This window comes from Pseudopodoces humilis, chromosome 1, assembly GCF_049639895.1.
Source record: "Pseudopodoces humilis isolate 2021_Gansu_Grassland_sample_001 chromosome 1, ASM4963989v1, whole genome shotgun sequence".
In the NCBI taxonomy this organism is placed as follows: Eukaryota; Metazoa; Chordata; class Aves; order Passeriformes; family Paridae; genus Pseudopodoces; species Pseudopodoces humilis.
Window position 1 is genome coordinate 105,989,945 of NC_142200.1, and position 23,912 is coordinate 106,013,856.

The window sequence follows — 23,912 nt, forward strand, 5'->3', positions numbered from 1 at the left end:
GAGAATTGGACTAGAATAACAAAAGAGGCAAATTATAGCAGATTTTTCTATTGGCATGTGGACAAGCTGATGATCAGGAAGCCATTTGTCTTTCCAAACCATAGAACTCTGATTAATGACTCTTTTTTCTTCTTCCCCAGATACCCACCCATATAGCAGTACCATAAAGATAGGGAAATTGACTGTAAGAGACAGTTTAGCAGTGCAAAAGCTCAGCCAGTGTCCTCAGGAGTTCATTAAAAAACAACCCTTTTTTACTCAATTTGACATTGCCTAATTAGATTCCAGAAGAAACTTGTGCTTATTTTAGTCTAATGAGAATTTTATAGACAAGTCATTTCCTTATTCTCCCAAGAGAAAGTGATAGATTGGTGCACAATAGACTGGCTCCTCATCCCTCATTTCTTCAGCATCTTTCTTCTCCTATTAAGTCTTTTTTTTGCTTTCCCTCCACTTTCTGTTTAAAAAATGTAACCTCTCTATTGGCATGGAAAATAAACATTAAGAAAAAGAAAAGAGTCAGAAGACATGTTTTATTTAGTGTTTGATAAATTAATCCTCAGGGAGGTAACCAGGCATGCTAACACTAAATACCAGCTCTAGCCAAAAAAAAAGAGCCAACTCCAAAACCCTAAACAAAAAAAAAAAACAAAAAAAAAACAAAAAATAACTTGCACATTCTGTAGTATTTCCCTGGCATGAAATCAGTTAGCCAAAATAAAAGAACTGAATCAAACATATACCTATTATGAAATACATTTTCATATGTCGTAGTGATGGTAGAGCCATTGACAGCTACCAGAAAATTGAACTTCCTGTTGAGTAACCCTGGTCTTCATTTGTCAACACAGAAGCATGAAAATGTATACAAAATCTCCCATGCTTATCAAGTCTGGCTCCAAACAGTGAAAATCCAACTCTTTCCTCTGTAACCAAGTACAAGCAAACCTATTTGCAGCCGAGCCATGGCCATTACCATACTCAAGGGATTCACAGGGGCCATGTAACACAGCAGAGCGAAGAGGCCATGGGGCTGAGCTGTGCTAGGACTGCACAGCTCACACACACAGAGCATGCAAGGCAGCCCATATTCACTGAACAAACAGCAGCAGAAACAAAGACTCCTCCCAGTGCTTTTGTCCCTTGCAAACCACTGGAACTGAATTTTACCTTCCCAGATGTCTTGTGTTCCATGCATAGGGTGAAAAAAATTTGTCCTGCAGGGTTCCTGAGAACATTGCAATTCAAAATGGCACACAGAGCTGCCATTGAATCTTGAGCTGATACTCCATGTGCTTGCCAAGCCTGGCAGCTGGAGAACTTTCACCTTTCATGGTTATGAGGGCTGTCATGAATGATGTTGCTCAGTGACAAAATTATTTGCTCTTGTACCCAATTTTCTCACACCAGCAAAATCATCCATGATCTGTACATCTTACACCTTCAAAATTAAATAGTAAAAAAATTTCTTATTCCGGTAATACATGTCCTAAAATGTTTATCATTTTGTTCCAGAGAAACATTACATGTGAAACCATCAATGTGGAAATCTGGGTAACTGATGTTTGACTGAAAAACTGTTTGTGATAACACGACAAGACTCTTCATTAAAAGTTTCTTACATAATGGAAAACTATATTCACCAAGGTAATAAGAGCATCTGAAATTTGAGGTGCTACTGAGCACAACAGTATACACCAGACATCCAAGAGGTGTCAAATGTATCTGCTAAGACCTTTGTAAGAAGTGTCAACTCAAAGAAAGGATAGAGAGATAGAGACCTTTTCTTAGGAATAACCAGAACTAATCAAAGGTGGTGCTGTGATAATGCTGAATGGTACTGTCCCTGATGGCTATTTGTCACTGCTTCAAAACTTCTGCCTTTTCTTCAAATACAAAGCTAATACCTGAATGAACACTGAGATAAATCTGTACTTCCAGCCTCAAGAAACAGACCTTCTGGCTTAGAGCTGGAACACCAAGAGACTCAGAAGCAGTGAAAAGGGCCAAAAGAAAAGTTAAGAGTTGGTTACGTCCTCAAACCATCTCTCATAACCAGTCCCTGACCAAAGCCAGGTCTAGATTATTCAGGTGAAAGATATTTCATTAGGAAAATATACATATTATCTTCACATCCCATCCCCCTCCATCCATGTATTATCCCTTGCCTCTGACAGCTTGCCTTAGAGCATGCAAGGATGGGCTGCAAGGTATAGCGCCCCACTGGGGCCCCAAAAAAAGGTCCCCCCAGTCAGTCTTGCAGCAAGACACCAAAATGGTGTTGGGTACCTCATACTAGAGGTGTCCAGAGGTAAACAAAGTACAGAGGTTCTGTTCATATGGATCCTGCAGGGTGTCAGCAGAGCAGCCAGAACATTGGTAATCTCACATCCCCCCTCTAACTTCCTTTGCAAGCCAGCCCCAAGAGCTGAAATTGGCTGCAATCCTCAACCATAGTATTTGATATCCTTTCCAAGAAATGCACGATTAACTATGATACCTTTGGATATTCAATATTTAATAGACCTAGCACTGTTGTTGCCTGGGCTGGGATTCCATTCTCTGATAGATTCCACATCAATGGAGCATAGCACAAGAATTTCTAAGATCAATAATTAATTATTAAAAAGAAAACCATAAACCCAACCAAAACAAAAATCCCCAGTAATTCTCTAAAGTTAACAAGGACAGAAAATGCAAAATTGTACATGAGAAGTGAAACAAAATTCTGAACATATTTTCTTTGTTGTAAAAGAATTCCCAGCAACTTTGTCTTTGCACATCCATAGAAGCTTAAGATTCTTAAGATAATAGAGTAGAATATGGTGCACAATTTTAGAAATGCAAACTTTATGCAATCCTGAGCCAGTAATACCACTTCTTCAGAGTGCAAATAACTTACTATTTGATGCATAGAGAGCTCTATATCTAAATGACAGGTCTCCATCCAACTAAATAAGATAATGCTGCCAAATCTATTTCTGTAATCTCAGTGACCTCATAGGTTTTCATTAAATATATGAAATAAAATGAGAGATGAAAAGTGGCCTATTTAACCTATGCAAAAATAATAAGAGGGCTTATTTATTTTAGTATGTTCAAAATGAATAGCATGCTAGAGGTATGTGGTATGTTTTATAAACTACAGTAGATATCTGTCAAAAGAATAATCTTGCTGAAAACTTTTCCTATTAGACTGAGTTGCCTGCATTCTCCTTGCAGCAGGGAGCCATAATCATGGGCCCACATTTCTCAGTTCCAGACTTTTCACAAACACACAGAAAAAAGTGAGCTTTACCCCGGCAACTTTACAATCAAGGTCCTATGGGCCTAAAGTCAAGAACATAGTTAAAACACATGGCTAGTCTGGAGAATTTAAATCTTAAATCTTAATTTAAATGTTTGACCTCATTGCAGCCTACAATTTCCTCACAAGGAGAAGCAGAGGGGCAGGGGAGGGCAGGCACAGGTCTCTTCTCTGTGGTGACTACTGACAGGACCCAAGGGAATGAGGCGGTGTGAGGGGAGGTTCAAGCTGGATATTAGGAAAAGGTTCTTCACCCAGAGGGTGGCTGGGAACTGGAACAGGCTCCCCAGGAAAGTGGTCACAGCACCAAGCCTGACAGTTCAAGAAGCATTTGGACAATGTTCTCAGGCACATTCGTATCCTGTGCAGGTCCTGGAGTCAGAATTTGATGATCCTTGTGGGATCCTTCAGACTCAGGATATTATGTGATTCTGTGACAAAGCAAAGCCAGATCTTTTCATATGCTACTTTCCATCATGGGTGAATTTTCTGATTCCAAAAGCTGTACTAGTGGCTGCCCCTTACTTTTTCTGTTTATTACAAAATATGAAAAAAGATGTGCTAGAGATTACCTAAGTAGCATAAAAATACCCAAATGGAAGCAAGGGACTTATGCTCAGCACACAACCATTTGCAGGAAAAGTTCTCTAACAATTGAGTTTCTCCTGTATGCAGAGCTCTGAATAGGAGAGTTCAGGTGTGTGCACCTGATTGTGCTGCAGATACAATCATAGAACAGTTTGGGTTGCAAGGGACCAAAACAGGTCATCTAGTCCAACCCCCCTGCAATGAGCAAGGAATGTCCTCATGCTCCTCGTGACAGAATAAAATTCACTGGCAGAGATGACTCATGAGTGTTTCCTTCCTGCACAAACCCACTCTGGAACATGCCCTTTGGTTTAACGCTATCCTCCTGCTGTTGCGCTCGCATGACAGCAGCCATTCATTCACTCACTCATTCATTCATTTCTTCACAAGGTAGGAAGACAGACGTGAAGCTGTCAAAGAGAGCTGGCAAGAGCCTGTAAGGCCTGATTAAGCTCTCCCAGGCTTTGGGAACAAAGCCAAGAAAAAAGCCATCAGTTTTTGATGTCTTTCCTTGGTAACATTTTGTTCATGTTTAGATGAAATGCAACTAGTAAAAAAAAAAAATAAATAAAAATAAAAAAGTGCCAAAAAAGCCCTGTTTTCCTTTTCCTGCTTGCATTCCCCATGGGCACTCTGGCAGCTTGACAAAATAGTAACTGAGAATGAGTGCTGCAGGGCCAAGTCCCGGCTGCAGCTGAGCTTTGTGTGGGGAGTGCCGGGGAGCTGCCGGGACACCAAAGGGAGTAGCTAAAGTGATACACTGCCGGGCTGGTATTTGCAGCCTTGATTCCCCAGTTACCCACCGTGGGACATTCATTTTAGGTCTCACACAACTTCAGCAGTGTTCAGAGCGGTGGGAGAGCAAGCAGCCTCTCCTGGGGTAGAGGTGGTTCCATCAGCCTCTTCCCCTGGAACCAGAACAACCTGGTAACAGAGCGTGGTGTCAAGACTGTGAGAGTTAGACTGGGTGCATATTTGCATATTTTGCCTTGTCTTTCAGAAAGCACAGAAAAACTTATTCAGAAATTTCGTATCTACTTTGAAAATTTAGTCCTTGAGAGCTTTTCTTTTTTTCTTAGAATTATGAAATTTATTCAGCGCGCATTTTAAGCGCATAGAAACTGCCATCTTAGATCAGACCAAAAACCCTTCTAGTCAATAATCTTCTGTCTGATAGCAGCTACTAAGTGACACCTTGGGAAGTGTGAAAAACACAGACCAAGGTCCATAGCTCTAGTTTAGCCTCCAGAAGGAATAAGTAGCCTGTCTGACTCAGAGGGAAAACAGAGCATTTTGGTTTGTACCTTGCTCCTTTCCTAACAAAATCAGAGTTCAATTTTCTCTTTGGAGAACTGCTGAACATTGAGTTAATCATGCCACAGAAGTATCTTTTATAACACTCAGAAACAGCTACCATTCAGTTACTGTCAACTCAGAGCACGTATTGTATCTGTAAAGTTAGGACTGTTTTGCCCTGTGTGCATCTATTTATTCCCATCCTTGTTAACTTGCTTTGCTGCTTTGTCATCAGTTGATCAATGCCCTGAGAACCTTCTGCAGCTCCTCACAGTCCATCCTCTTGCTTTACTGTGCTACAGACATCAGGTCACCAGCAGCAAACTTCCTGTCCCTCTTCGCCCCTTCTCTAGATCATTTCTGAGCACTTTGACAAATGGAGATCTTTGCAAGGACATGTTGGCAACCTTTTTTTACTATGAAAACAGCCATACACTAGTTACTTATTTGCTGATGAGAAGAGTATCTCTAAAAACACAGGGCTGCTTAGTTTCTTCAGCAGTTTCCTTGTGAGGGATCTTGTTGGATGCCTACTAGTGGGATCTCTCTGTCCATTGATACATTCAAAGGACCCTAGCTAACTAATCCCTCTTCTATCTCAAGTGTCCATGTGTGTCCTAATTCTATTTTTCAATAGTTTCTATTAATTATCCCATTAGAGATGTCAAGCATACCAACCTGCAGATGCCAGGCTCAAGCCTATCGATAATGTTCTGTAGATACCCACCCCAAATCAGAATAAACAGAAAATCTTAAAAGGAGTCTGAATAAAAATACTGTTTGAATTAAAATATTGTTTGTTCAGCTTTGAAACATTCATTCTTTTCATTTTGCATGCATGCATGCACATATGCATATGTATGTATATAGAATTTTCAGACCATTGAGCAAATACACATCCCATTATGAAATTGAAAAATCAAACTCCACCCTAATCCAACCGACACTTAGCAACATTTTCCTACAAAGCTGACACTAAACACAGTTTGACAAAAGAAATAAATTACATGTAATTTATGTAAAATCTGTAATTTAAATTCTTGTTTTGGTAATGTTTTAATATTTTTTCCAGTTCATTTCCTTCTCTTTTAAGTGTCATGTTTCTAGACAAATCCTTGAATTGGGGCTTGCCAAACTATTCCAAAGCTGCAGCACAGAAGCAAATCATAAGCACAGCATCTAACACACCTCTGCAACCTTCCAGGAAAAATACATATCCATCATGTCTCTTCCATCTGAATTTCAGTGTAATCTGTTTTCCTGCATTTGTATTTCCTCTGGGAATGCAAGAAATTCTTTTATTTCCCAACTGTTTATCCTACCCTATCTCCCTCTCAATCCCACACAATCACCAGTGAAGAATTAAAAATGACAGAGGAAAAATAAAATAAAGCTGTCTGAATTTTACATTCGCCACTTCGTTGATTGTGGAAGCAGTCCCTCAACAAAATTAGTGCTTTAGAGCGTATTACTTACTGCATCAATATAAAAAAAAAAAAAAAAGACTACTTTTCAGCTTCATCTACTTGCATATTTTTCATGTGGTTAAACATAGCAGATACATGCCATGCATGCTTACACTTTTTTTATTATTATTTGATCATTATCTTATTTTAAACAGCTTGGAATATACAATGTTGGTCAATAAATAAATGTATAATATTTGGAAAGCTTATTGTGCTTTCATAAAAATGTCTACAATATTATTGTTTGAATCAGGAAATGTTTAATAAAATTAATAAAATTGCTCGGGTTTTTTTCCAGTATGAGGAGAAAGAGGAATAACCATGGATAAATACCCTGCTCTTTATTACTCAGAAGTATTATTCTGTCCAACCACATAAAAAGTTAAAGAGACTCTTACTGACCGGTGACTACTAGCAGATTGATGTTGACCTAAAATATTTCTGATAACATTAGAAGGGGGATGACTCTTAAAAAACTGACAAGATAGAGATGAAGAATAAAGATGTACTTCTAAAAGATTGTTGCTGTGCAAGAACTAATAATTGCAAATGTGTGAATTTATGTATTTCTCTCAGCTTTGTACACATATGTATTTCAGTTATGGTTACTGCCCTCTTCTAGCCTCTGGTGACAGCCAAGTCCAGCTGAGAAGGTACAAATTTAGTCCTATCTTTGGGAACCTAAATGTACACTGATAACATTTTAAAAAGAGGGTAAAATGACAGGACGGGAATGGCACCTTTGCAACGCTCACAGCAAGCTCCTCTCTGCTTAATGACGAGGGCACAGTCCTTGGAGAGCACTGGACACTTCTCTCTTTTGCACGTCACTTCCTTATTCTGGAAAAAGAAAAAAAAAAAAGAAAAAAAAAAAGACAAAAGCTATTGCAAGCACACCAAACCCAAGGCTACCATTTCTTGCAATTCAGAAAATAAAATGTGGGCACAGTAGTCTGCTCTTTTGCTTCAGGAGAGGTCCTTGTGATTAAATACACCTTTCTTCCCTTGAAGGAACACAGTAGAAAAGAGTCTTTGAATAATCAGGGAACCCAACTAAATGGTGTTTAAACCCCATTTTGACAGTAATTCATGAGTGCTTCCCAGTCTTGTACAGCAAATGTGATGCACTGAAGAAATCCATGTTACTTAAATGAACAACTACCTACATGATGTGCTTGTTAAAATACCCTCGGGGTCTTGAGGAGCTGCCCCATGAACTGCACTGCTCAGGAATCACTTCTCATAGTGACAGAAGGACAAACAGCAGAGAAAGAGGTGGTAACCTCAGAGAAGACAAAATTCTGCCAATGCAGAAAATCAATTTTATCTAGAGGTTCTTTAAAAGAGGCTACTATGTACTATATCAGACCAGATGATTAGTGTAATTCATCTTTCTCCCCAAAATGATGAGAATCAATGAAACACCAGAAGCAGACAGGGTCACTGTACATTATAGTGTCATCTTGCTATGGCAAAAAGTCAGTGATTTCCCAAGGCCAAAGAGCACATTGACCACATTAAGGAGTGTCAATTGAGGGTGTGCAACAGCAGGCAGCAGAGATATTCCATTTATTGCCTACCTTGCCCCAGTGGTGTCAACCCTTTTGGTTATCCCTGCCATTAAATAGGTGCAGAAAACAATACTTTGGGTGTTTCTTTTAGTAAAATTTTGCTACTTCAAATTCCTTACTTAAAGTAGCCCTCTGAAGTCACCTCCACCTATAATTAGTAGCTCAGTTCATTAGGTGACACAGGTGGCCATCTAGTACGTGCAAGTATCCACCTCACCCAATCTTATGACTTAATTAGAGACCAAAAAATCAAAGGACTAGAAAAATGTAAATCATAAAACTAACGAAAAAGAAGCTGCGCTTTCCAGTCTTTTTATTTTGCTCCCTGTGGCCTCATTCAAGGTGCCTGTGAAGAATAACACACAGCTTTTATTACACTCCAGCCCTTTGTCTAAAATCAGAGGTTTATTTACTTCAAAGTCACTGCCTGATCTGATGGGAGCTATAAAGGCACTTCAGTCTTATCAGTGTAAATGAGGACTCACTCTCACCAAGACAGTGTGAAATCAGCAAATGAGAATCAGGCCCTAAAGCGCAGCTGCGGCAACACAAACGCTTACTGTAAAAAGCCAGGTCACTGCTACATGCTGGCTGTTCTGCATCACTCCAGCCCTGCAGAGCAACCATAAATGCAATTTAACCAGCAGCTTAAGCTGAATTTATGGCAGGTCTGTAGCTCTGGACTGGCACAAAGCAGCCACAACGCAGAATTGCAACTGGTTCAATATCTCTTTTAAAGCGCTCAGTGGAATCTTGATTCCCATTACAGGAACGTGGTGCCCCCCCCGTAAAGTCTGTTGAAGAGCAGCAGTCAAGCTTACCAACTCAACTACAGTCTGTATTTTAAAGGGTTCTTCGAAGATCTGATTATCTTTAATGAGTTTGCTTAAGGAAAGATTTAATAAGCCTATCAGCCCCACTACCTTGATCTGTGGGAAAATCTGCCTGGTGAAAGTGGGTGTGAAGGAAAGGCAAAACCCTGTTTAGGGTTTGTTCCTGTGGAGAACATGGTTGACCCAGCTGCAGCATTCATTGTGTACCTCTGAGAGAAGAGAGATGCCCTGTGCCCTTCAGAACCTACCTAGCTGGGCTGGATGTGTGTAAGGAGGGCCAGTGGGCAGATACATATTGGACTCCCTCCTCAAAGGACAACATTATTGTTGCAGGTGGCAGCAAGAGGGACAACAAAAATAACACAGTTCTGTATTTTTATTAAATCCCTGGTTCCCAGAGGACTACTGGGACAAATTCCTCAAGTATCCCGGCTTCCTAGGCAATTTCTCCCCTGAGTGCTGTCTGCCTCCTTCCACCCTTAGGCACATCCTGACATGGTTTCTTGTTGTAGGCAATGCAAGGAGTTCCTAAGGATGACCCCAACACACACATTTCAAACAGGAGAAACTTGCTAGTTATTTTTCCCAGTAGAAGCCTCCTGTTTCCCCCACATTGCTAAAATCAGAAAAATTCTCTCCAGTGATGAGCTTGGTATAATTGGGCCAGCCAAATTTGGGTCTTGCTCTTCTTTCCTTATCACCAGCAAAGCTGCTGGTTTTATCAGGTTTTCTGGGAGGGAAAATTTTGGAATTCATGTGCTGATGCCAAGGGCTGTTTTGCATTAAGCAGCTGTTCCACATGAAGAATATTAGTGGTCCACAGTGCAGTGACAGGAACTGAAGGGCCCTTCCCCCTAGGAGGGTGTCTTAAGCAGTAGGCTACAGATTCACATTTCCTTTGTCTGTCTCAGTAGACTTTGAACTATTTGCTGTTCAGTGCCCTTGCTCCAGCAGAAAGGGGCTTGTTCTTCATTCTCCCACAAGTCACTGGTTCTTACAGCAAGGGTACTTGTGGAGAAAGCAGGAGATGAGTCACTGAATTGCCTCTGGATGTGGAAGGCAGCAAACCGGGATCACTGGCTCAAAGCTCACTTATTACAGCACAGGTGGGGAGGAGGTTCCCCACTCACCACCCACTGCACTCTTTTTTCAGCTCTGTCCCTTGGGGGAGAAGCTGCATCCTCCTGCCTTAAAGGACAGCTCCATGTATCATAGGCAAATAGATCCCATATTTGCCAGCACAAGAAGAGCAGCTAAGCACTAAAACAGGGTAGGATTTGCAAAGCTGGTGTTCATCGTCTCTAGCTTGTTATAGGCAAGGCCCAGACAGCTCCAAAACAGGCTGTTTCAGATGTCATCCCGAGCTGCCTAATTCCCTGCCATCAGGGCTGGGCTGCTCTTCCAGGGTGTGAGGTACAGCATCACTCAGGAGTGCAGCCCCACCGCTGCTTGTGGGGCCTTTTACTAAAGAAACATACAGTAAAGCCACAAATGCAACATATTGCTGCCCTGGCATAGTCCTCATGGCAAAATCCCTCCTGAAGTAAGAAGAGATGAATGTAGCTCCAGGGAAGTGCATTCTCCTACTACTTCTATTACTATTATTACTATTATCCCAAAATTCTTTTTAAAAAGTCCTGCTGTTTTATCTCAGTGCTGTATCTTGTGGAAAACAAAGTCAGCAGATGTGGAGGAAAGGGTTAATGTACCATGCTGATCCATCACAGGCCTGCAGCAGATAAAGCAGGGCTGGTAAATCATTGTTTAGTCTATTGCAGTCAGGCATTATCCAGTGCAGATCTCCTGGGCCCACTGGGTGTAAAAGTACAAAAATAAAACAAAAGACTAATTGTCATCTGGAGGCTGGGTTTTTTTCCTTCACCCAGTTGCCCAAAACACTGCTCTTAATGTCTACTGTCCATCTGCTTGTTTCAATTTTGCTGCCTCCTCCCCTCCCATTTCACAAGGGCAAAGTGGAGGCTGAGAGCAAACGGGACTTAAGCAAGAAATCCTTTCCTTCCAATTACGTCCCCCTCCTACCCCCAGTAATCATAACTTGTCCCAGCCATACATTTAGAAAGTCGCTAAGTAGCTGCATGCAGGAGAGCTGTATTACCAAGCCTCCATCTGTGCTGTCAACAGCGTCTCTGAATCTGTTGAAAGCTCTCAGATACTTTGAATTTTGCTGTTCTTAAGAGAAAACTTCTTAGACTGCAACAATCAGAAGCCAACAGTTATGGGAGGGTAGGGGATTTTTTTTTCCCCTTTTGTTTAAAGGACATGCACTCTGGCACCGAGAAGTGCGGAAGAGACACATGGCCCATAAATATATAAACCGTTTGCTAAGTCAGAAACCTGGGAGTCAGTCAAATCCATAATAGGATCCCAAGATTCATAATAAATAACTTTTAATTATAGTCCTGCACAATAGTTATTTTAAACAGATGGTTTATAGATTCACATCTGGGATTATTTTTTTTTTTTAATTTAGTGCTCAGGCACACACACAGAAAGGGAGAGAACCTCAGCTAAGGTTTCTATTAGTGTTGGAAAAATACGTATTTTTTTAAAAGAGGTCAGGCTGATCCAGAACAATGCTGCTGCATCTGACGCAACTCCCCAGTCAGTGCTCAGCTCAGCAAAGGGTTCACTCTGGAATCCCAGACTCCCTTGGAAAGGAAAATTTAGGGAAGTGCTAGAGGGTCACCGTGGACTCCTCACTACACTCACCAAGCCCAGCTGCTGGAGAACTCATGTTTTAATGCATCTGGGGAAAGGATTAGAAATTTTGTTGGGTGTCCATGTTTCTCCCCTCTCCCACACTTTGTCAGTGACAACCAAGGGTCTCCTTAACTTGGCATGCAGTAGTGATGTCAAATTCACTCACAGCAGAGATACACTAACCAGACCCAATATCACTGTTACTGCTTCATGTTACCTTTACTACAACCTCCTCTCAACGCAATTTGTTCACCTTCTACATACACCTCATATTTTTACCTTCTATCAAAGAACCCCACACAAAACAGCCCATTCTGGAGACAAATTATATCAAACTAACAGTCTTAAACTCATATGGTACAGCTAAATAAAATGCCAACATGAAAAGAAAAAAAAAAAAAAACACACACACTAAAAAGGAGTCTGAATATTTGGCAGAGATCTTGGAGAGGATATGTGCCAAACCACAGCTTGGAAGCCACAGCCAACTTTCTACAGGGTTCCCCACTGGACTCCTGCCGGCTCACAGCAGCCACCAGAACGATGGCTCTTTTCAACCTGGATTTGACTTCAAGAGGGGGAAAAAAAAAAGTAATAGGAGTCTGCTTCATTTATTCAGGACTGTACCAAGGAGTGCTTCCACCAATGGTATTCTGAGCCCTCTCTTGTGCTGTAACAGCTGGCTGCAGAAGACATTGCAGATGTTTCTCAGGGGGCCAGATGTCCACAGTGATGGTCTGGGGTTGCTTTTTTTTTCCTCTCTTTCTTTCTTTTTAGGTATTGAAAATGCTTTTAGGAAGCTTGCACTGCATTTCTAATACCCTGAGGTTATTAATTATTTATACCGAATGGGAAGAATGCTACTTAAACTTTCATTTAACCAAAAAAAATGCTGTGGAGAGAAAAATAATAAAAGCAAGAGAGACAGATGAGGTAGAAATACCAACTACCATTAATGACTAAACCTGAAAACATTCTATTTTTACCATTATTCATCACAGTCCCACTGGTAATTCTAACAGGACTCCTCACCAGGTAGCACAGGATGGCCTTAAGTTTCTGCTAGGAGAAGCCTGTGGGATCACCCGTGAAAACAATAACAATTTTCAAACAATGGCAAAAGTTACCCCCGAGGAATTCGGGATGGAGCTTTCAAATACACGCATGTGACCTCAGGAGAAGAAAGAGCCATTCAAAATTAATGAAACAAGTGTATGCAATTGACACAGGCAGCCTCTCCACCGCAAGGCAAAGGGCAGGCTCGAGCGCAGGCTCCCACCACATGCCATCAGCCCCATGTTCTTAGGCCATGCTGCTGGGCTCTCTGCCAGGTGTTGCACACAGCCAGAGCATCCTCTCAAGCGCACAAGAAGCCACACTCACACCACAAGGGCCACAAGGAGCAAAGGCCTGGGTCGGCACTGGCCACAGGCTCTGTCCTTCAGCAAAGCTTGGGAGCTCCCAAGCCTGGGCCTGCACTTATGTTTACGTGCAAACAACCCCAAAGTTGGGCCAGCTCAAGAACAGGCTCAGACACATGCTTAACTCACAGTCTAGACAAATCCTGAGGCTCTTTCTGAAAATAGTACCCTTGCTTCTTTGGCACTCCTGCCTGGCACTCTTTGTCTCAGGTCTGATTCACAAACCTCCCTTTAATTGGCAGAGCTGATGCAAGCAAGGGATTCCTGCTAAAATTGTGGGACTGCTGTCTTCCATGAGCCTTTCTCTACCTGAGCAAGAGCCACACAATTAGGCTTCAGGGAGGAGACACCACTCCTCAAGAAGAGATGTTTGCAGACCCTTTGAGCCACTGTCAAGGAAGGTGAGAATAAGGTCTCATTTCCCTCGTTCTCTTCCAATTATCTGCTGGGGTTTTTTTCCCTTGCAAAACAAATTTTGTGGGTACAGTAAAAAATGGTTTAGCACACTAGATGCATTTCTAAACTCAAGGTGGAAAAATATTTCCCTATGATATGAAGTTTCTTCTCTGGAAAATGATAGAGTTCTCTCCATTTGCCCACATAAACTGACAAACACCAAGGCATATGCTTCATAAAGTGAAAGGTTCTGTTATTTAAAGCACATAAAATTATAATGGGACAATTCACAGGAGTGAAGCCAAACACACTTCAGTACTTCAGCATTAGGTCCTTGCCTGTGGCAGAGCATGACCACGATTTCAGCATGAATTGCATTAGATACAAATGACAGTATTTTAGTTCAGTTCACAGTCTCTCCTTTTTTGAGCAGAACACTAGGTTGCCTCCAATTTGCCCCCTCATCCCTGTAATCTGTTTAGCTTATCTGGCCTTTCAGGGTGAGCAGGGAGGAGGCTGCAGCCTTCCCTGTGGTGATGCTCGGCCAGAATCAACCATCCCCCTTCATAATTCGAGCTCTCCCCGCTCCCTAGGAAAGATGATTAAAACAAAGGCCCTGCTGAAAGATGACACCAAATTTCACTTCAAATGGGTCATTCCCCACTACTGTGATGAAGACATGAGTATGTGCAAGTGATCCAGGACAAATCACTCACAACCCCTTACAGACTGAACAGATTTTTTTTTCTTTTTTCACTGTGCTTAATGATGTTCACCAGCATGATGAAAGTGACTTTGGTGGCCTGCTGCAATCCCAACACTCCCTGATGGCAGCCCTCTGCACCAGTATTTGGTGAAAAGAAAGCACCCTCTCTTCCTCCTGCACTTGCTGGCATTAATACTAAGGCTGCAGCTGGGGTCAGGGTCCCAGAACATCAAATGTTTTGCAGCACATCCCTGCTCCAGTGAGCTTAGGGACAAAGCTCATGACATGGACATGGCCAGACACAATTACTGTAACTGCAGATTGAGTCAGTGAGAAAGGCAGAGCAGGATCCTGACTGAGTAGCTCTCAGTCTCCCTGTCTCCACCTCAACCTCCACGTGCAGCTTCAGATTAGAGCTCTTCAGCTGCACAGTTATAGGCAACACTCTTTGCCCATCAACAGAATAGTGTGGCAGCCTTCTAGCAATAAGAAATGGGGTCTTCACGAGTTCCCAGCAGTTCATACCGCAGCAAAAAAAATACCCAGAGTAATCCAGGAGCCAGATTTCAAGGAGGGGTTACACACAAGGTGGGAGACCACACCTTCGTATTTCATGAGATGCACACTTTTAAAATTCACACCTTTTTCTGTGAATTTGAATTCACAAGATTATATTTCTACTTTATCAACGAAGAGTTTGAATTAATTATCAATTACCTAAATCTGATGACAATAACTAAGAAAAAGGTAGTCACAGGCAATACCTGTCAATTTGAAGCTCCAGCTGCAAACCCGTACCCATGCTGCTATAAAAGGTTACAGCTTACTAACCCAGCCCTGTGAGTTTATGATCTACCCCTTGCTAAATGTTCTCAGCTACACACATCAGTCAGCAAAACCGTTTGGATGATTACTGCCCAACCTAATTTCAGCTAAATGGGTGATGGTGAAAGCATGGTCCAGCTTAGTCCTGGTCAGGTTTATCCTGACTGAAGCTGGTGGAGAAGTGACAGGCAGCTGAGGGCCATAAAAGATTCCACTACCTGAGCTTCATCAACCAAACACAGCTGAAGTCAGCAGATGTGGAACAGAATTACTGTCCTGAGTGTTCTAATTCCTGGAGCATACTGGTCCCCCGTAAGTGCCATAGGATGGCTTGGAGAAGGAGAAGTCTGCCAAGAAAATTGGTCTGAAACACCCTAAATAAATTCTAGTCCTAAAATCATTGAAGTTGACACCCCTGAATTATCGAGCGATTTCATAGAGGGCAAAGCAGATTACACCAAAGGTTTAAAACAAATTAAGAAATCATCTGAATTCAGCAAATTTTAGATCAAACCATGGTGTCATGGCTCATCTCAAAAATTGCCCATCAAAAGAGTGCCCTAACAATATTCTACTTTTGTTTCTTTACTAATGTTATCCCAGTACTACCCAGTGTTATTTTTCAGAAAATAATGTCAATGAGAAAAAAAAAAAAAGCCATTAAAACAATAAAAAGACACCAAAATCAAAGCACATCAAAATCAAAATCAATCAGTTCAGAATTCCAATTTTTGGATAACTATATTTTCTATTAGAGACTGAATACTGACCATTACTATTTTTTCTTCTAATGTTGTGAATTAAAATTTCATTTAATATTTATCAAAAAGAGATGCATTGACTGCTTTTAAAAGAAGAATAATTTCATCACGTTTTGGTAGGCTAAATCTACAAATATATTATCCAAACAATAGTTACCTGTCATTGCATCTTTATTACCTTCTCTGTCTGAAGCCTGCTTACTCAGTCTGTACACTGGAGATTTCAGCAGTGGCAAATGCTCTAGTTTTGGGCTTCAGTCTGTTCTAAAAACTTTGAACAAAGCAGCCCTTGAGGCCTGTGTACTTCTTAAAGACATTAAAAAGCCCAATGGGCCTTCTAACTTACTCTGCAACAAGTCATATCCCATGAAGAAACTCACTTCTGTACAACACAAAAACAGGGCTAGATTAAAGAAAAGGAAAGAAAAAGAGCAGGGTCCCCTGCTGCTCTGTCTGGCCAGAATCATGTCTTTTACTGCCCATATCCTCTAAAGAAACGATGCTCTCATGATATATTACCCTAATACATCACCAAGTGACAGTTTTCTCATGATACTGTATCCGAAAAGATGTGATGCATGCCAGAAGCAGCGACAGGAGATCTCAGCTGGGGGAGAGAAAAGGGAGGGATTTTTTTATTTTCTTTCAAATGTTTAAGCTACACTTTGGAGTTTTCTAATGTTATTTTGAGAGGAAAATCCCTGTCAATCGTAACTTCCTAATCCAGAGGACTCCTAGAAGTTTTGCAGTCCAGCTTTTAAATCAGAAAGCACCAAAAAAAACCCAGTCTCTTCATTTAATTAAAGTCAGTTTTGAAATAGGACCAAAATGCTTGAGGAACAACAACCAAATAAAAATAGTAGCCCAAAAGAAAGAAGCAACAAGAGTCTGTTTTCTATTATGAAATTATTTAGGCAAAAGGCCTCCAGACACTGCTGCTTTAATGAACTTGCAAGGAAACTGAGCACTGACCCTGAATTTGTTTTCTTACGTGATCTTGCCTGTGCTACGCAGTGGTTTTAGAAAATAAAAAAAGGTTATTCACAGCAGTCTGCAGAGAGAAGGCACAGCCTCCAACTTGTCAGTCAGTATGGAGAAGAGCAGGAAGAGAAAAGGAAAAGGAGCATTTCAGGCAGAACCCCTCAGAGGAGGCAAAAGCTTTCAGGGTCTTTTAATGCTGCCTTCTACTCACAAAGGCTCACTCTTTGCTGCAACTGCTGCTTGGCTGCTAGTGAAATCTCGTAGGGGCCGTGGTAATCCTGGGTAATGGGCAACTCACGGCAGGCATCACCCTCAAGCTGTCTTCATCCAGCTGCTGCCAGCAAAGGAAGGCTCAAGGTCATGGGAGAATTAGTCAGAAAAACTTCTGACACCATGATGTTTCATTTGACACATCTCACTTCTGTGTGTTTCTACTTCATATCTACTGAAACTTCTTTGCTTCCATCAGATGCAAAGAAGAAAGGTAGAATAAACTTTCCTGTGTTGTGATTAATCACACTGCCAAATTAAGTAAGATTGTGACTTTCAAACCTTCAGCCAACACTGTAGCTAATAGGAGAAAAAGTGTATTTTGACTTGTGGACTAAGCAAAAGCGATATGGAAGTCATCGAGAAGAAACTAAAAGCCAAAGCTGTCAATGTCACTTTCACAGTCCTTGAGCTGACTTTGACCATATTTTGTGGCCTGGCCATGGCTCCTTTTGGGTGAGATGTAACAGCCCTCAATCACAGCAGCGATCACTTAGCCACATAACAATACCACTGCAGTCAATGAAACCACCCATGAGAGCTCAGAGCTTTGAGCTGAGCTCTTCAGTGCAGACGCATGCACAATCCCCTACGCTCTGGGTAGACCCTGTTAATTAAACACTTATTTTTAAATGGTGCTCTGGAAAAAATTTGCTGTCCAAAATAAGAAACTCATCTTGCACAACCACTTTCTTCTTGAAAAATCCAGTGGTTAAAACATGTTTTTGCATAATCGTAGCCCTGCAGGGACAGTTCTCACTTCTGAAAAGCAAATTCCCTTCTTTCTGTTTTGCACATGTACAAACAAACAGATTCTGGTATGTCCAAAGCTTGCAGATCTCAACTATAATAATACATTGAATAGAAGCCATACAAGCAGGTTTTTTTTTCCTCAGCCTGTGTTCCCTTCACTCCTTCCTTTCCCCTGCCCCACTTGCACTGCAGGAAGTAAAAAAAATACCTGTTTCTGACAAGTAAATGGAGCTGACATTAGAGCGAAGCTTGAAGGTGAACAGGGTATGCACAACTCATTTGTCATCTTGACAAAGTGAGATTTGGTCACCAGTGGGACACTTGAAAGACATCTGAACAGTTGGCCTTGACCACCAGCATTTCTTACAGCTTATAAAGGGACCCATGGGACCAAGAACACAACCTGCTTTTGGAAGTGACTCCTGCAGTGGTACCTCTTGATAGATGTAAAGGCAGTGTGATATATCAGGTGCCATTAAGATCTTTGCTAGCAGGTTCTATTTACATAAGTATGGAGTGCAGATAGCATCTTGTTAACCCAATTAATGAGACTCAAATGTCAGGAAACAGATTATGCCTGGCTCAAAGTCCACAGTGCTCTGAAGGCAGACAGACATGATTTCATTGTGTGGGACAGCACTGCTCTCTTTGAGCAAGAACTCAGGCAGCAATCCTTCCACCTGGACAGCAAGGAGAGGCAGAAAGATGATCTGAAATACAAGAGTTTCACACCTTTAGCAAAAGAAGGTCTCTTTATGATGGGGGACTCAAGTGTCCTGTAAAACAGGGAACCTGCAGCTGAACTGATGAAAACTAAAAAAGTATCCACTTGAGGTCTTGAAACTTAATTTTTTATTAAGTGGACCTTCTTCTGCAATTAGAGAAAGTCCTTGTTGCCAAGTCACAGCCGGGTCTGGATTAGAAGAGAAACACTGTTTCATCCAGGCTGTCCACACTGCTGTGTTTTACATGGGCAATTGAAACGCAGTTCTCTACCCTGGAGAAGAGAGGGAAATTCCCTGACCAAGATGAGATCACTAACCTCTTCATCAGTGACTCTCGACATACCGCTTTATACAATAAACTGCTGTTCTCCCTCAGCCTACAGCTATAAAGCTCTGTGATATAGAAGCAGATGCTCCTGTCACCCAGGTCAGAGCAGTGAACCCTGAATGGCACAGCATGAGGTGCTTGGCCCCAAAACAGAGACGGGGGTTTCAGGGAAGGATCTTGTACTCAGCAGTCAGCTCTCTGCTCAGCATGACTCTAAGAAATTCCTGCTCCAAGCTGTCTTCTCCATGGAGGAGACAAGACAGAAAGCATGGGCTGCCTGGGCCAGCAGCCCAACCTCAGCACTGCTCAGTGTGTTAACCTAAATCCTCCAATGGGAACAGCCACAGGGTGTGTACAAACACACAGGAGTCATATTAATTCTCCAGACACTTCAAACCCTTCTAAACCTCTGGTTCCAGAGCCATGCATAGCTCTCCTGAAGTCACATCACATCCACATCCTCTCCCACCAGCAGTCCTTTTTCCCACTGAACAGGCTTGGAGCTGCCTACTCATCTCTCCAAATGGCTGCCTTCCAGTGAAACTCCCTTTTCTGGTACATGATTTGTTTCCTTTTTCCCTTTTTTGGCTCCTACCTTTGTATGTTCCTGTATGTGGACTGGTTTAATTATTTAAAAAAAAAAACCCAATGATATCAAAGATATTCCTTTTATACTAAAATGATTATACAAAGCTTTAGGCAGCAAATATGTACACTTCACATAACAACAAGTGCATTAAACCATTCAAATTTCTTACAATCATAGCCTCAAGTTCTAGATATTTTATAAATTTCAGCTTCAGATTGATTTTTGGGTCAAATGATTTTTGCTTTAGGATTGAAGGTTAAACTGAACATACACAGACATTTTCTCAGAAGCCATACAAATCACAGACTTCTTCAGTTTCCTCTGCATTTTCATGTTAAACAAGTTCTGCTTCAGTATCAGTGCATCCTGCTGCATCTTAAATGTCCACATCAACAATTTCCTCCAGAAATGTTTCATGTCTATAGATCATGGACAGATTATGCCTCGAACATGCATCTGTTAAAAAGGTTTCTTACACTACCAGATCCCAAACATTTTAAGGTGTAGCAATTTTAAATTTTCAGTATTTTTTATCCACTGCAATTGCAAACACCCACCAACCCTTGGTTTAGAGTGTGAAGAACTTGCATGCTTTGCATTTTGTCTGCCAAAATAATTTTATTCATTTATTAGAATCAAGAAGATTTTCCAGATTGTATCACCAGTCTATCTATCCCCAGGACTGTTTGAGCAGAAGGGTAAAGTGCTCCATATGAAAATTATCATCTGTGCAGTGTCATATACAGAAAAAAAAATAATTATTCTCTGTCACAAGCAAATGATCAACAGCCTCGCTGTAGTAGAAGAGCCTTCTGGTTTGTCAGTCTTTTAGGTCTTACAGGCAATCCTTCAGCTAACAGCCTTATCTCAAATCCAGCCACCCTGCCTGGCTCCTTCCTGCCCCAGTGGTTTCTAGGTGACATAATCTCGAGATGTTTCATTAACTGGCACAGTCAGATCATAATCATTATGTAGCCCTAGAGCAGTCATTTATCAGCTCTTCTCCATCTCTCCCAAGCCATACCTCAACCATACATCCAGACACAAAAAAGAGCAAGGGGACAATCTCAGGACAACCAAGGTCTAATTGGTGGTTCATCCACTAATAAATCCTAAGACAAAATAGAAAAAGAAATGCAAATGTATGACTCTAGCTGGCCATCAGAACACATTTTGATGATTCCAACTCCAACTCCCATTTCCTGTTAAAGCCACCTAATATAACTGAACATAAACATGTCAGGAGCAGGTAAAAAAAAAAAGCCAAACCCCAAACAAGGAAACACAATCCAAAACACATAGACTTCTTGCCTATGAGCTGTCAGAAATCTGATTTTGCTGGCCAGGGCTATGCAACACATCTGCTTGCATCCCCTTGGTTATGGAGGAGTGCAAGGTGGTGCTGCCATGCCTCAAACAAGATGTTTAGGCATGAAAGAGGATTTGAGCCATACCTGGCCTTATGGGGAGAGGGGCAGCTGATCCTGCAGCCAACAGAGGAGCCTGGGGTTACACTGAGCACACCTGAGCTGCCCAGGGCTGAGCTCTACCTGGTTTTCAGAAGCAGAAATGGCAGTCTTCAACTTCTCAACTCTTACAGGAAGTTTCAGAACTGCATGCTGAGGTTTACACATACTTCAGGCTGCATTGCTACCAGGTGACCGACTGGCACTGCCCAGTGTGAACTAGACAATGTTTGGAGCAAAGTGCAGTGCAAGCAGGTCAGCAGAGGTCTGAGGCAGAGTTAAAGATGGCCTTACTCAACCTCTAATACTGAAGCTTCTTGTAAAGGTTTACCTAAAGCAGGGATTTAAAAAAAAAAAAAAATGGGACTGCAATTTGTCTGGGAAAGCATCAGGTCTTCAGCATCATTTTTTCTACATGGCATTTTATCACATCCTCATCCTCAGTACTCGCAAGAATAAATACATCTCATTTCTAGTGCCGTTTCACAGGACTGTCTTTTGCCATAGCACTTCCCAGCAGACACGTACAATGCTTCCCTCTCTGAAAAAACTGGGATACAATACAGAAAACTAAAACTATGGCCAGGAGGCTGATGTGCAGAATGGAGAACAAAACAAGCAAAAAGAACAAAAAATCATAGTCAATGCATGAAGACAAGTTATTTTCTCAGTGACATGGTGGTACACAGTCCTACTTTAACACAGGATTATGGACGACCATCTAGAGCAAGTAGATTCTAGACATGGGGAAAATGGAAAAACAAGAAAGCCAGAAAAAAAATCAAATAAATAAATGGAGAGACAGACAAAAATATATGAAATTCAGGTGTCAGCACACAAAGTCAGCTTCTGGGGATGATAAGGGATAAGATCCATGCTGTACTTGGACCCAGAGCTCAGCACTTGATTCAGTTGGATGCAGAGCACTGCACAGAGCTCGATCAGCCAAACAGACTAGGAATTTTTTAGCTGCAGCTTAATGCATAAGATGAAGAGGCCAAGAGGCCTCAGAGGAAGTAACCACACCAGTTATTAGGTAAACTATAAGCAAGTACCAGTGTGATAGTCATTTTAACAGTAGTAATACAGGTAAAAGCTTTTATATAATATTGGGTTTTTTTCTTCACAATGGTCTTTTATTTGACCATAAGCTCAATATAAAGCGATTGTGTTTTCATTTGATTTTTTTGGGTTGTTTTTTAATATTTTTCTTCCCTCAACATTTTCTATTAAAACATGATGGGGAAATAAAACCAGATATTTGGTGGGGAAAAAATATCTATTTTTCTACAGCAGCACAAAGCAGAGCAGCAGAAGTACTGACACTGTAAGCCATTCACTTACAGAACCATAATTCTTAAAAGGACCATTAACAATTCAATGGAAGAAACTTGAAAGCTAATAAAAGCTATATACAGGTAACCGTATGCTTTTAAAATGCCATTTTGATATTGGACCAGCTCTTTAATAATGTTCTTCTTATTGGCAATAAAAAAGTGTCTTAACTTAGACAGATCCATTTTGCGCTTATTGTAGACACATTCCAAGGACATTTGTAAGTTATATTACATTTTCCATTTAGTTTATGGTATTTTTGTGCCCTTCATACTTTCCCATGTATTATTTATACATATTCTTTTGTATTTGAGCTATCTGATCCTTTAATTACACCAAAGAGAATCTCATTTTCATACGTGATGGATTGGATCTTCATCATTGTTACAGTGACATATCACCAGCTCTCTTCCAGGATGGTTTTGCCAAGACCTATAATCAGTTCAGCACTGTGTGCGTGTGTGTATTTGCTCAGTCCAGCTGACTATGTTAGAAATGTGCAAGTAGTGAACTCTTCACTGTCCTATGTGGTCTGAGAACAATATGAAATAGATTCTTCCAGCCTGCAGATTTCCAGAAAGGCTTCATCATAAAGCTGTTACACATGACTGTGTACCACATCCCCAAAATAATTGTCACGACAAAGCAGAGTGATCTGAAGGCCAGCATACCTGTGCATGGATGTGCCACAGTCTGAGGCAGCTCTTGGATATGAGGTGCAGAAAGAGAACATCTAAAGCTCCACGGACGGCACAGACACAACAAACCATACTACTCAATCCATGCGCACTCCTCAGAGGAGGAAATCAGACAAGACATTGCACGTGATACTATTCAACCAGAGTGGGCATATCTGTACATGGAACTAAACTGACTTGAACATTCCTCAAAATTTCTGATGGAAACTTTAAGGATCAAGCCAGGGCAGCCATCCTCTACAACAGACAGTTTGTCAGGCAGGTCAAAGCCTTGTTTCACAGGTGTTTTGCATGAAATTACATGTACAGGTACAGCTGAACCTACCAGAATCATCCTCCAGAAGAGCCTACCAAAGCAATCACAATCCACCTCTGGGTCTTGATCCAAGTCACTTCTCTCTTGGAAGACCTCCTTCATATAGACATATATATACATATTCCTACATACATTTCTTTAGTTTCTATGACAAAGCATGTATGGGACACCCTGCTGCACCAGACATGGCGTTATGTCTGGTTTTTGTTTTCAGGGTTTGTTTTTTGGGCTGGGGGATGTTGGGCTTTTTCATTTAAGAGATGACACATACATCTGTAATTGGGGAAAAAAAAAGACTAATAAAACTTTCATCATGTTGGAGCATGTTTGTGTTTCAGGAACCCTTCATGTTCCGATCAAAAAAGCATTCTCTTTTGGAGTAATATGGGGGGAAAAAACTATCAGTACACTACTGTATCATAGGCTTTTTTGTCTCTCTGTTTATTATTTTTGTGGGTGAAGAGAAAGCTGACTGTATTATACAGTAATAAAGACCTAGAATATTTAAATTGAAAGAAGATGCAGTCTTGGTAGACTCTGTAGCTTATGTATGTAAACTA

At 41.2% G+C, this 23,912-nt stretch overlaps 1 protein-coding gene across 4 annotated transcripts in view; it reads right to left on the reverse strand.

Moving 5' to 3' along the window:
• BMPER (BMP binding endothelial regulator) overlaps positions 1 to 23,912 on the reverse strand; it is a 148,407-nt gene that overhangs the window by 116,191 nt on the left and 8,304 nt on the right. For 2 of the 4 annotated variants that reach the window (XM_014248427.2, XM_005519053.3), the window contains exon 3: positions 7,398 to 7,497. The exons of the other annotated variants lie outside the window; for them this stretch is intronic. In XM_014248427.2, the coding sequence (XP_014103902.2) occupies positions 7,398 to 7,497 (100 nt within the window). The remainder of the gene's footprint in view (positions 1 to 7,397; positions 7,498 to 23,912) is intronic. 4 annotated transcript variants of the gene reach the window in all.